At 37.1% G+C, this 14615-nt stretch overlaps 1 protein-coding gene across 1 annotated transcript in view; it reads left to right on the top strand.

The window, feature by feature from the left end:
- MAP3K5 (mitogen-activated protein kinase kinase kinase 5) overlaps positions 1 to 14615 on the top strand; it is a 97931-nt gene that overhangs the window by 38776 nt on the left and 44540 nt on the right. The window contains exons 4-8 of the mRNA XM_005489219.4: positions 2289 to 2482; positions 2687 to 2855; positions 3767 to 3873; positions 6312 to 6482; positions 10360 to 10472. Of these exons, the coding sequence (XP_005489276.2) occupies positions 2289 to 2482; positions 2687 to 2855; positions 3767 to 3873; positions 6312 to 6482; positions 10360 to 10472 (754 nt within the window). The remainder of the gene's footprint in view (positions 1 to 2288; positions 2483 to 2686; positions 2856 to 3766; positions 3874 to 6311; positions 6483 to 10359; positions 10473 to 14615) is intronic.

Raw genomic sequence — 14615 nt, 5'->3', positions numbered from 1 at the left:
GCTGGCTCTCTAGTTTCACTGAAATAGATATGTACTTCCTACAGAAGGTGTTCTCAGGATGAGTTTCTCAGAGCTCATGCTCAGTAATGGATTCAGGCATTTGTCATCTGCAGGAAGAGCAGTTTTCCTCCTGGTAGAATTAAAAATTAGGGCTCTGGTGCTGTCTCTGTAGGTTGTATGATCATTTTACAGGGGTAAACCTTGGGTTCTGTGAATTTCAAAAGATTAGAACATCCTTTTTCAGAGCCGATTTTTATTTAAGACCTCAGCATTGGAAACAGTGTGCCAGAGGTCTGAGGTCTTCCTGCAAACAGTTTTGAATTTATTTTTAATGCACTGAATAAACATTAGGAAGTAAAATGCTCGTCTCTGGATATCTGTAGCTACTTCACCCTTTTTCTTGACTCTGACTTCTCAACCTTTTTTTCCTTTACCTAGAAAAGGAAAGGTGTATAACAGTCTGCCTATGTGTAATAGTGGCTCTTATGCCAGTGGCAATGTACCCATCTCTTAAAATTGCTGAAATCAGTTCCAGTAAATTCATAATTTTCCCTCTGCCTTTGACTGTGGGACTCATTAGATTTCAGCAGGGTAAAAAGTTCATCCATTCACTGTTGAAAGCATGCGATTGCCTTACATACTAGGATATTCTTGAACAGCAGTATCCATTCACTTCTCCGTTGCACAGACAACCAGTTTGGGTTCTGGCATCCCACTCCTTAGTTACTTGTTAAAAAATTTGTCATATACTCCCCAGTTCTCAAGTTCCCTTTGTAATTGCTGCAGTCACACAGAGATAAATATTCCCTAGCTCTTCAGCAGCAATAGTTGACAATGGTTGCAGAAAAAGACTAAATTAACCCTTGTGCAAGGCACAGTACACGATAATCTCCAAACAACTTCCGTGTTAGTTGAATTCAATTGATTTCATGCAAATGCCTGCACCAATTATTTTTAGATTTTGCAGAGTCTGTCAATGCCCCTCAGAAGTGCAGTGGGATTGCCTTCATATTGAGGTCTTACAGTTTCATAGTATGATGGATGTAATTAAAAAATGATTCCTGTACTTTTCATAGCCAGTCTCTGATTTGTACACAAATGTGTATTTACTGTCATGTCTATACACATATGTTTTGCAGACTTGACTACCTCAATCCTTCCATGTTTTAAAAATCTAATAATGCATGTTAAAATGCTTTTTTAAGCACACAGCTGGTATTGTGCATTCAAAAACTATTCAGTCATTGCCCTCTCAGTTAGTGGAGCTCAGCTAGGCAGGGAGTTTCTGAAGCGTCTGCGTTGCAGTATTGACTTCTGGGAGAGTCAAAGCAGGTGAACAGAAACTAATTAATCCTGTAAGTAATTTAGGCATACTAAAAATTATGGGTCTCAAGAAGCGCTTCCTTAAGGTTTTTGTTGTTGGGCCGCTGGGCACTTCAGTAATGGAGTCTGAGCTTTGAGAGATGAATAGAGGAACTCCTCCTGATTTCGTTGGTTTTCTGTCTCATAGTTAAGACTCTTTAAAACACAAATATTCAGCGACTTTCTCTGCACATAAATCTGTACTCACACACATATCACAGTCAGCAGACATCTTGCCTCCCTCTTCCTTGGAAGACACTTAATTTTTTTCCTTTCTTTGTTTCTTTTTTTTTGCAAAGTATCCGTCATACATTGATATATAAAAATCAATGCAGTTTAGCAATGCTGAGGTGCTCTGTAAGTGATTATTCTGAACTATGCATGACTTAAAGTCCCATTAAAAATATTTTCTACAGGAAATATTAGTAGGAAATTTATTTTGATTTTGAATGTAAAACTATTTGAGTAATTTTGCAGTTCATATGAGGATTAATTTTCTCTATGGTTGTCCTGTTGTGAGGCAACTAGATTGTGTTACTGTTTCCAGTATCAGTGAGCCAAACTGTTCTGCTTTCTTCTGTTCATGTCACCTTGAAAAGCAAGTACCTCAGCTTCTTTTGATTCCATCTGCCTCTTCAGAGTGTGGCCTGAGAATTATTTCACTATTGAGCCAATTACAATTTTAAGGTGAACTTGATACTTCTGGAAAGACTGATTTTACAGGAAGCAGACCAGAAATCTGAAAGAATACTTTTCAGGTGTATATCATATCTGATGTGAAAACTGAGTTTATGAATCAAAACTTAGTCTTGCTGAAGTAAGCAGCAGGTCTCCCTTTGGCTTTAACAGGTAGTACATGCAATGGTTTCATACTTTGGCCTGCCAAGCCATAACTGCCCTAAATATTGCCCCTTGTTTCCCTGCAGATGTGCACTGGGAACTACATATTTGTTCCTTATATGATAACTCCACACAACAAGGTGTACTGCTGTGATAGCAGTTTCGTGAAGGGACTCACAGAGCTGATGCCACCTGGTTTTGAGTCTCTGCTTGGGCCTATATGCTTACCTCTGGTGGATCGATTCATTCAGCTCTTGAAGGTGGCACAGGCCAGTTCCAGGTGAGTTGTCTTCTTGTACACCCATGTAAAACGCAAATATTCCAGCTGACAAGATAAATGTCAGCCTCTTTTGCCTTCTGCTCAGAAAAACTGATGTTTAATGGATTAGCTTGACCAAATCTCTGCCTTGACACTGTTCCATCCATACGTGTTCTGCACATACACTGTGAAAGAGCTGTGCTGATGTGAAGTTGTTCCCTGCAGCCAGTATTTCCGGGAATCCATTCTGAACGACATCAGGAAGGCCCGGACGCTTTACACGGGCAAAGAGCTCGCAGCAGAGCTGGCAAGGATTCGACAGCGCGTCGATAACGTTGAAGTCTTGTCTGCTGACATTGTCATAAACTTGCTGCTGTCCTACAGAGACATCCAGGTAGGAGTTCGCTATTAGAATAATAATTAAATTACATTCTCACAGAAATTTTTGGTGCATGTGATGCAGAGTTTTTAATAAAATGTGTGGATAAAGCACACTAGTAAAAATGTTTTACGGTGTCCTCTGATTTTTTTTTTTGTTTTGTACTTTCACTGTTTGCCTTTCCATAGCAGAAAAGGGTTTTATGGAAGTACCTAAAAAGTACATGATGTGTAATAACTCTTCTCTATCTCAGCACTGCTGTGTGATGAACAGCATGTAGTTAAAGGCTGTGGTGGCATTCTGCAATTGATAGGCAAATGTATTCTTTTTCACCAAAGCTGGTGAAATTTCTTATGGAAAGATAAATAGTTCATATTTCAGGGTTTGGAATGATGCTGGTAATTGCTTGCTTTGTTATCCATAATTTCAACTGTCACTCATTAAACCTTATGAAGTGGTTTGAGTTTGATTTTTTATTTTTATTTGTTTTTAAATATGTCAGTGAGTAAGCTACTTTAAAAACTCTGGTATTAAAGAATCTTGGTTTTGGGGCTTATGTCTACTTCAGAGATTTGAGATGCCTTAATTCAAATGCAGTTAGCTTTGTAATGTCTGCACAATATGAGCACTGAGATGCGTTCAGTTCCTAACTTTAATAATAAAACAGGTGTATGAAAATTTCCACAGGACCATGTTGAAGCAGCACAGGAGACCAAATTGGGCTTCCCTGTAAATACTGTGCATATTCCCATCTCTGATTAGTGCTAGACCATTTACATTTTGAGACTGAAGAAACTGAAATCCATAAAACAAAATGGACTGAAAATACTTCGTATGAAATAATAGCTGCTTAGGTTGAAGAGGAGTTTATGGAGGCATACCTCAGTACAGCCCCTTAAAACTTTATTATTCCTTTCTTTTGGAAGGATTACGATTCCATTGTGAAATTGGTGAAAACTTTAGAAAAACTGCCCACTTTTGACTTGGCTTCCCACCACCATGTGAGGTTGCATTATGCATTTGCCCTAAACAGGTAAGAATCTACCCTTCCTTCTGCTATGGAACAGTAAATCAAAACTTCAAACTTTGTAAGGGGTGGGTAATACCGTGTGAAGTTCCCTAGTGGAATCTTTATATGCAATCCTATGATTTTGACTGAAGCAGCTCTGGGGATTCTAAGCTTCTTTTTATCTCATACTATTAAATGTAGTTCCTTTTCCTTTAGCATGTGTGATTTGTCTTTCCATAGGTTTGTATTATTTTTTTGTTTCAGTACCTAAATTAGAGAAAACAAATACCTAACAATATTATCCTTCTGTAAAATACACTTTTGACATGGCTGTGTGAGTGACAGCACCACGTCATTTGTGCTGGCAAAGACATCATCTCATTCAAGTCTGAGTTCTGGTAATGTCAGGTGACAGAAGCAGACCTTTCATCAAATGTCCATAGGAAGATTTTATTGTATTATGATGATAAAATAATTTTCACATTGTTGGATAACATGGGAAAAATGTGATACATGGAGCAACATACACTGCTTCTATGGATTAAATAAAAGCCAAGCCTAGATTTTCTTTCTAAGATACTGACATTTAGGCAAATGACTAAGAGGGGTGTTTTTTCAGGGGAAATTGCAGATGTTCTCTGCTCCATTGCTGTTATCACAGTGAACATTTTGCTGTTGACTTTTAGAAGAGTAGACCAGGTGTCAGCAGGTATTGAAGTTGTCAAGTATAGCAAATGTCGATAGGTGGTTCTGCTTCTTACAGATTTGAATTTTGTAATTAGGTTCATTGAGGAGGCTTAAAACTGCACATGATGTGAAAGTGATGTCAAAACATGTCGCAAGGAATTACTTGAAAAAATAAACCTGGTTTTGAAAGACAAAAAAAAAATGAAAAGAAAAAAACCAAAAACAACTGTCTGGCATTTTTTGTCTGAATAAAATATCCAGATCCTTATTTTTGCCTTTATATTAGGTAAATGAAGGTGTAAATACTGTGCCTTTTTTTTCCACTTTGACATAAATATATGAAGTTTTGCAGATTAAATAATCCAGCCTATACCTGCCACTTCTACAGAGCCTTCACAAGGGTCACAAGGTGTTCCTTGGACATGTAATGTGTTGTTTAGACCTCAAGGTCATAGTTTCCTGAAACAAAGTTGTCTTTGAAAACAGGACTAGTTCATTGAGACACTAAAAACCTGGAAAACTGCAGCATAATCTTTTCAGGCACATCCTTATACTTCCGTGGTTCTCTGACTCAAGGTACTGCCTCTGAGAGTATCAGACAGAAGATTGACACACTACCTCCAAAGGAGCCCAGATGAGATTTTTCTATTCCTCTCCTTTCCTGACTGACCATTAAATTAGAAGCCATGACAAGCATGAAAACATTCATGCTTTGGTGTGCCAAGAAGGAATTACTTTGGCTAATTGTAACTTTCTCCTGACTGAGACTGTAGAAAATATTTTGTGACCTGAGGCAGGTCTGGAATATCCTGCACTTCTGAATCTTTGCTGTGAAAAAAATGTGTCTCTTGTTTCTAATCCAGGTCACTAGCACGGAAGGATGGAGCAGCTCAATTAGTCAGGATTAGTCTGACCTAAATCAAGAAATGTGAGGGCATTGATGATGGAAAAGTAAACAGAAATAAAAGTAGGGACCTCTGTCTCTGCAGACCAGCTAAGTGTAAATAATCCATGTTGCAAAACATTATTTGCCCTACTGGTTTTGTTCTCATTAAATTCATTAATCTGGATTAGTGATAGTCAATACAAGATGTGGAAAAGTTGAAAACAGAGTCATTTGATTGTTCAGTAGACAAACATGTTAAAATTCTAAACTTTTGATACTGAACGATGTATGTACCAAAGCTATGACTCACCAGGAAGTGTCTAATGCTTGCAATTACGTGGTTTATTTGTCTGAAGTACTTCTTTTAATATTGCATTTTTGGCTTTACTCCTAAACCTTCCCTATCATGGGAGTTCAATCTGGTTTGTGCTTTTTGGAAGTTTTGCTTCACAGTCAAATTGTATATAAAAAGTAAAATCACAAACACAAGATTGAATCTTTTTTTCCTTTAGAGCATGAATTACATTGAAAGAAAACCTAGACATGAAATCAAGGTTTGTAATTTTCTATTTTATAAGGAATTCTTAATAAAATTTATAAGAATTTTATAAGAAATTCTAAGAATTTCCCTGGAGGTTCTTGATGCTGTTTTCAGTGCTTTGCTATAGCTGATGCTTCATGAGAGAGAGAAGTTATGTTTAAGGGAATTTACAAAGGTTTCCCATAACATAAAGAAAAGACCAAAAAAAAGGAAGAAGGGGTAAGTGTGTATATATAACACAGTACACTATCATTTTACGTGAAGTCATATGTCTATTAAAAACAGTCATGAAAAATTATTTCTTGTTAACTTTGTTGGTTTTTTAATCAAAATTATTATTTTCAACAGGAGAAATCTGCCCGGAGACAGACAGAAAGCTCTAGAAATTATGATTCCCCTTGTAGAGCAGGAAGACCAAGTAGCTTCAGATATGTACTGCCTGGTTGGTCGAATTTACAAGGACATGTTTTTGGAATCTGGGTTCATAGATATGGAAAGCAGGGACAAAGCAACTTTCTGGTGAGTACTGTTTTCCTGGTCTATGTCCTTTTGTTAGCTTTGGGAAAATATTCCTCAAACAAGAATATATTTGAATGGTTTTACTTTCCAAATATTTGGCATCCTTAGGGGATAGAATGCGTCTTCTAAATTGCCTTGCTTATTTGTTGAGAATGAGAGATTTTTGTTGTTCCTACACTAATTCTGCGAAGTTCTTCAAGTGCCTCAGAGATCTGAAGTTTAGATATAAACTAAGCTCATCATTTTTTCCCAAATATGAAGTCTCCTGTTTACTGTGTTATTCTTAGGAATCTGGGCCAGAGAGTAATCAGTCACGAATTGATTGGCATGCCTGGAATCTGACAGATTGTAGCTAGCAAAGCTTAGAGGTTTAACTCACAACCAGTATGGCTGTTCCAAACTTGCTGACAAAAGTTTTATCACTGTTTAGTGGTAAAAGTTTTATCATCGTCATATAGTACAGGCACATTGCAGTGGACTACAGTAGCATCAGTAGTCAAAAAAGCACACAATAACTAGTCAATAATAGATGAATTCTTATCCTCATTTTAGAGACAAGAATCTTGTTTTTTTAATGCTTTTGAAATGCTCTGTAGATCACTGTTACATGGAAGAGGTTAGAAAATGAAGGCATGGGATGTCATCCTAGACTTCTGTCAGGATGAGCTGTTTTTCTGCATTCAGATGAGGACAATCTCCATTTATGTGTCCTGCAGATCACATCTTAGCTCTGGTCTTGTGATCATCAGCTGCTTGTTGAAGTAAATGCTTAAAATGGAAAGCTTTCTTCTTTCTTTGTTATTTATCACTTGTTTTCAGTAAACTTCAGCTTAGAGCTGTCTCTCATAAAAGATAAGATAAAATTGTTTACCAGTTATGGCCTCAGAATACAAATGCAGTTTATAACTTCTGGTCAGTTTTGGCAATTCTTACTGGACTTTTAAAAGATGTTGAAATAACTGGAATGCTACATATTATTTTCATTCCTCCTAGCATAATTTTGGATTTTAAAAAGTTTCATTTCCTGTAAAGTGCAAAGCCTGTAAAAAACTTTCAGGGGTCTTTTGTAAACACTACATTTTGCTAATATCATAAATATAAAGATATAAAGAAAAGTGTAGTTTTGCATACAAATTTTAGGCATTATTACAGACTAATTAAATACAAATTACTCTTGCTATTATACATCTTATTTTCTCCTTGTTTGTGGTGCCTTATGAACAGATAAACTTTGATATATCAGACATAATTGAACTAAGAATGATTATATGTATAGCAGTGGTGAGTTCATGTAGCCATTTAAACACACTTTGAATAAATGCATCTTAGTAATCATGACAGTCATAGATCTGATGACAGGAAGTGATTGCAGGCATTCCAGTCTAGGAAAGGACTCTGGCAATTGAGACCCAATGCAGAATGCTCTGTGCACCTCCTGCCACAGAACAAGGAGATCTCTGTTGAGTCAAGCTGGAGTTTGGCCGGAAGCTCTACTGGATGGTCCAATTGCTTTTAGTTTATATTTTATATGGACATTGATTTGAGTTTCTAGCATTAGTCACACAGCAGGCCTGACATGGAGGGTTGACTCATAACTCAGTGAAAAGCTCTTAGAAAGGAGCAGGTCCACTCTAGTGCTGCAGCAGGCCACAACAGGACAAGGTGTGTGCAGGAGCAACGGCAGTGCTATGTTATGTCAAGATAAAGGTTATTATCTCAGTCTTAGAAAAATAAGGATGTAAGGGAAGTACAGTGAATTGCATGAGATAAAGAGAATTTGGCAGCAGAACCAAAGCATTGGTTTTGCAACAACTGGTGATGCCAAGGTAATTTGCCCTATTCCAATTTAAAAAAAACAAACCAACAATGTGCTTTTCTGACAATTAGAAAATAGAATAAAAGGCATCTTTCATATAAATATGAGAGAATAAATGAAAGAGTAATTATTAACTGTCACTTTCTTGTTTGACACTGACAGTGTGAATCAGACTTACCAAAGCTACCAAGTCTTTATTCATATCCTTTCACTGCTACCCCCTAATTCAGTGTCTGCACTGCAACATTTTCTCAAATGTCAACAACTGCAACATTTTTCCAAAAGTACAGTCTTTCTTATATTGGAACAAAAATATTAATTTCCATGGCCTTTTCTTCTTCTTCTGTCAATCTTTCCTCTCTCCTTTTTGTATTGCATGAGAATTTAAGCATGGAAGATCTCTAGGGCAGAAAATGTGATCCAGTTCCCAACATCACTGTGTCTCCAAACAGATAATGCCAGCTCAAGGGCTTCCCTTAGATGTAAATACTTAGAATCAATGAGAGTGTTGTCCTGTTTAGTTGGCAGATTTTTATGGGTTTTTTGGTTTGGTTTTTTTCTCCTTTGCTTAGTTTTTGTTTGTTTGGTTCATTTGTTCTGTTTTTTGTTTTTAGGTTGGATGTTTTTTGTCATTTTTTTTGTTGGTTAGGGTTTTTTTAAATGAGCCAAAAACATTTTGTATGTACTTTCTTCCTCAATTTTTTGTAACTTGCAGAGAGAGAGAAAATTGCAGATTATGAAAGAAAAAGACCTAGTACTCTCTGATTCTCTTGCTTTTCTGTAGAGCAGTAGCTGCTTGTTTAATGATTAAGTTCTTTGGAGGTGGGCAGCTGAAGTATAAAAAGTATATATATGTAGCAGATTGAAGAGAAGCCTGTCTTATAGTTTTGGAGAGCAGAACTTATGTTAAAGGATGCAAACACATTAATCATTAGAGCAGAAAAACAGACAAATTAAAAACCAGCTGTATTTTTGACCTGGTGGGATAAAAATGCCTTAGCTTTTTTTGCATGTCAAAGTATGGTCTAGAAGTTAAATACTTAAGTTTTGTGCAGATTGTTTTTCTTTCCTTCCTTATGTACTAAACTCACAACCTTTTTAATTTTTTAAGTGTATTCCATTTGTTTGTCTGTATTTCTTTCATTCTTTAGAAAGTAATTTTAAACTCCATTGCTTTTATGGTAGTGAGTTGTGTTGACTAAATCTCTTGTGCTCCTTAACTCTCATTCGATAGTAATCTTTGCCTTCTCCCTATGGAGTTGTGAATATGTGTATATATACCTGCAACCAAAGGTGTTCTTATTCTGAGGAATAATTTTAAACCACTGTAGATGTCCTGTTGCTGTTGTCACAGCTACTTGCATTGCTGGCATGAGGACAGTGTGTGCTGTGTTGGTGTGAAGCACCTCCAGTTCTATTAAGACAAGATTGAGCCTAGGTGAATGCCTCTGCTGTTTGTCTTGATTGCTCGGTTCCTCTTGAGGAGAATGAAATATGGCATAGTCCTTTTTTTATGTGAACTCCTAAGGACAGTGTCAATGACACTCAGTAAAGAATAAAATTTGGAATAGCTGAAATCATAGCTAAGTGTGAGGTATATTCTTGTATCACTTGCTTTTGCGTGTGCCATTGTAGCAGATCCACAGTAAAATCTAAGGTTTCAAGTCAATGAAATTTAATACATTAAAGACTAAATTAATGAGCTTATTAATAAATATAACTCTGAAATAGGTCTTTTACAGACTGATAATATTATTCAGTTTTATTTGATCTTAAAGGAATATTTTAAGATACTGTAACTTTACTGGGATAATTTTACTGGGATGGATGATTAGGATCTGTGCTTGTTAAGTAGGGGGAAAGGAAATGGGAGGAGGATGTATAAATACCAGACTCCTAAAAATAACCACAAAGAATTTATGGAAAACAGTAAAATATTTTTGCTTCTATGGATTCTTGCTGTGTAAACAGAAGATAAGCTCTTAAATTACCTACAACTGTAATGATGCCCCAACTAGATTGCATTATTTACAAAGTAAGCTTGAATGTTTGTTTTTCTAGGTTCAAGAAGGCGTTTGAGTCAGAGCCAACGTTACCAGCAGGAATTAATTATGCAGTACTCCTCCTGGCAGCTGGACATTGCTTTGATACTTCCTTTGAGCTGCGGAAAGTTGGTAATTATAACTTGCAAATTCACGGGGAAATTACATTCTAGTGAAAGTACACTACCACCCACTGTTATAGGGGAAAACTCTGATGGTTGTATGTGAAAGCTTTGACAAAAAGCATGTGAATATTTAAGTTGGTCTCTCACACCACTGCTGATCCCACCTGACTGCAGGTGAGTGCTGTCATGAGGAATTGTTTTCAGTGTCAAGGTTTTAAATGGTTACCAGAGTTCAGTAAAAGCTAAGCTTCTTTGTAAAGGCATCATTTGTGTGAAACAGGAGCACCTGGAATGGGAATCCAGTTCCAGCTAGCACTCTTTAAAACAAGCAAACACAAACCCCTGGAGGGAATATGGATAAGAAGTCTATACTAAGACTGAGGAAAATGCACTTGACTTGAGCTTGGGTTGGGTTGAGAGAAGAATATTTCTCTTCTGATACATTCTTAGAGGTTTCTGAATGTCTTTATTCATAGAATAACAGGATGGCAGTGGTTTAGGTTGGAGGGACTTTTAAAGACCATCTAGTCCAAGCTCCTGCTGTGGACAAAGATCTTTCACTAGATCAGGTTGCTCAGACTGACATTGGACACTTCCAACAAAGAGGCATTCACTTCCCTGGGCAACCTGGCCACCCTCATCATAAAAAAATTCTTTTTTATGAAGGAAGAATTAGGACAATTTTGTTTATGATCTTGTTTGTAGTTTTCTGGATTTGAAGAGAGTGAAAACTCAAGATTATTCGGTAATATGTTCAGGGAAGATTTGGCAGAAAGGACTGAATGTTGTAATATGCATTGCATTTGGTGTTCTTCCCCATGAATTTGTATAATTCTTGACTTTCTGTAAAGTCTTTTTTTATCTTTGTTTTTCCTGAGGAGGTTGTCAAGTGAGAAAGAAACAAATTTTTTCACTTCACTGAATGTATCTGTATTCAGTGACTGCTCTAGTTTTGAAGTTAGGTGTGCACTGTACGTCTGGAAGTAATTTCCTGAGTAATTTTGAGTATGAAGGTCAGAGTGAGATGATTATTTTCGCATAAATAGTGGAAGTGAAATTTAAATTCTCAGGTATAAATGAAGGTATTAATTTGGATGTGTGAGGCTGCGTAGAGTTGCCCCAACTACTGTGTTTGCCCTTCTGTGAGTGGGTGAGATTTTGCTTTTTGGTTGGCATAGAATACTTCCACATCCTGTGCTGAAATTTGAATTCTTGTGCCAGAGTAGGAGGTAAGAAGATATGTTCTATACATTGCATAGCATTTACAAATACTCACTTGCTGGCCTAACTTTAAACTAGGTAGCTTAATGGAGCTGGGCTATATTTTTTGTGTAGTTTAAAATGTATCCTTTACTTTTAAAGAAACTTCTTAATTGCATACAGACTACAGCCAACTAGATCTGTACAAATTCATGTTACTGATTAAATTTGTGTGCTGTTTCTGTGGTATCATATTCTTATAAATTTGTCCAGTGTTGTTTTCCCTATTGTTTGTATAGAGATCATTACAGAAATTAATGTTCATTCTTACATAAGGTTCCATCCCCAGCTCATGAATTATTTAGTGCAGAAGTATCCTGTTCCTTACGTGGTTTCTTTGTGTGTTTGTTTGCCTGTCTTATGTTAACATTTAGTTGGTGTCTGCTGGAAACCTTTGATATAGCAACCCCTCCTGTTAGCTACTGGTGTCCATCTTTCTTTTCTTTAGGTACAGGGAATATTGTCAAAATACTTTTAGTCAGACTGACTCAGCTATTTTGAAACGTGTTTTAAATACATTTATAGTGTAGTATACTCCATGTGTATAATTTGTTTCTTGTTTATAAGTCTGTGGTCACTATCATGGAATGCCGGATTGAAAAGCACCTCCAGGATCATCGCTACAAACTTTCTCTGGAAAAGCACACTCTAGACAGGATGGCCCAGCACCCTGTCCAGCTGAACCTCAAATATGTTCAATGTCAGCAAATCCACTGCTTCCCTGGGAGATGATTCCAAGAGCTGATTCTTCAAATTTGGAAAATTTTTTGTCTTGTGCCCATTTGGAAAGTCCCCAGTAGTAACTTGTGCTATCACCCTTTGTCTTTTCCTTGTGACTCTTTGTTAAAAGGGAGTCTCCACCTTCTTTGTAGCCACCTTTTACTCACTGGATGGTGATAACACCTCCCCTATGCCTGCTCCTCAGGGCTGAACAAACCCAGCTTTTCCTCAAATGGCAGGCTTCCAGTCCTTTGTTCATCTTTGTGGCCATTCTCTGGACCCTCTCCAGCCTGTCCACATCTTTTGTGTATAGTGAGAACCAAAACTGAACACATTATTCCAGAAGTGCCCTGGCAAGCACTGAATAGAGTGGGATAATGGCTTCTTTATCCCTCCTAATGATGCCCCTGTCGATACATCCCAAAATCCCATTGGGTTTCTTAGCTGAAGAAACACTGTTCACTCATATTCAGCTGCTTGTTTTTCAGGGCCCCCAGATCCCTTTCCACAGAGCTGCTCTCCAGTGCAGTAGATCCCAGCCTGTGTTGTGCTCCCAGATTGTTTTCCCAGATGCAAGACCTTACAATGATCTTTGTACGAGGTTTATCAGATGGCTGGAGTTGTGCTAGATTCTGAGGATAGTTTAGTATTTTCTTTGTCTGAGGTCAATGTTTTAAACAAGATCAGGGAATATCACAGAGATTATATGGAAAAATGTTTTGATTTTTTTTCTGGTGCTAAGTATCTCTTCCATATCTGTAATTCTTTTGATGACGCCTCTTGTTTAGATCTGTGTGTAAAGATAATTTTTAGCAATAGTTAGATTTGCCAGGCAGTGCTTTCTGTTTGGTGTCCACCCACAGCATTATCTGTAGTACACAGAAATTAGAGAAGTTCTGCTTTCTGCTGGGAGATCAGGAGAGATGCAAGAACAAACTCATCAAGTTCAGTCCAGGTTATATGGAAATTATATTGTTGGGCTGGGAAAGGTGTAGGGAAGGATGTAGTCATTATCAGTTCTTCAGAGGGTACATGAGACTGTAATTACGAGATGCATATCTGATTACATTGGGAATATTATAACTGCAGTAAAATAAGAATAAATCCAAGAGAATTTTTACCAATCTGGGCCAGATCAGAAAATTTGCCTTCTAAAACTTCCTGCATGTACTTGTCAGATAATAGTTCAGAACTAAATGAGAAAACAGACTATTAATAAAAACTCTCCTATTTTTTGAGTAGTATTGCTTTCTAAACCATACAAATAACTTTGAGACCAGAACAGAAATGCTGTGATCTGCATTGTCAGTTATGAACTCTGCAGGCTGTGCAACTCTGACTCACAAAGAATCCTGTAATATGAATTGTTCCTTCAATACTTGAGCAAGGATAGCAGTTTATTTGTAAAGCCTTCATATTAATATTTAACTGGTAATATCTACTTACTGTTATCTTATTTTCATCACAAGCTGTGGATATATTCTTGGTGTTATAAAAACAAAGGCTTTTCTGGCATTAATGGTTCCTCTATTTTGCCTCATTTGTTTTAAAGGCAAAATATTTCTGATAAAATATACTGGAATTCCTGCTGCTTTTTTCCCCTCCCCTTATGAATGCCAAGTTTATCATGGAAAGAGAGAATGTCTTGACTTTGCCTGGATTTTCTTAACTCTCAAGAACCTTTTAAAGATGATAAAGTAAAAATAAACTTAGAAAAGAGAAATTATAGAAGGAGACCATAAGCTCAGAATTAAATTCATGAAGGTTCACTTTGCAAGTTTCCAAATTAATCCTCCACCTCACCAAGTTCTTTAAATTGAAGTTATGATCTTTACAACCTCTTGCTAATGTCATCACAAAGCAACTACATTTCAGAGATAGGTAACTCGCCTTTCAGGGATGAGTAACTTTACAGATGAGCTTTGCAGAGCATGGTCAGCAAACTAGAGTGACTTCTAGCACCAAGTACCTCACCTTTCTCAGAAGAACTTGATGAGAGGGTGATGTTGTCTTCTCTAAGGTAATAGGATCCACTTCGCAGAATACTTGGGTAAAAACTTCCATTTTCTCCAGGTTACGTAGCAGTAATGATTCCCAAACTTGGTGTCCTGAGGTACTGCCACGCATCCATCCTTTCTCCCCCTATCCTCCTATAAGTCTCCCTTACTGA

The sequence above is a fragment of the Zonotrichia albicollis genome, chromosome 3, assembly GCF_047830755.1.
Source record: "Zonotrichia albicollis isolate bZonAlb1 chromosome 3, bZonAlb1.hap1, whole genome shotgun sequence".
Lineage (NCBI taxonomy): Eukaryota > Metazoa > Chordata > Aves > Passeriformes > Passerellidae > Zonotrichia > Zonotrichia albicollis.
Note: the sequence above shows the minus strand (reverse complement) of the source record. Positions and strands in the feature narration are given on the sequence as shown.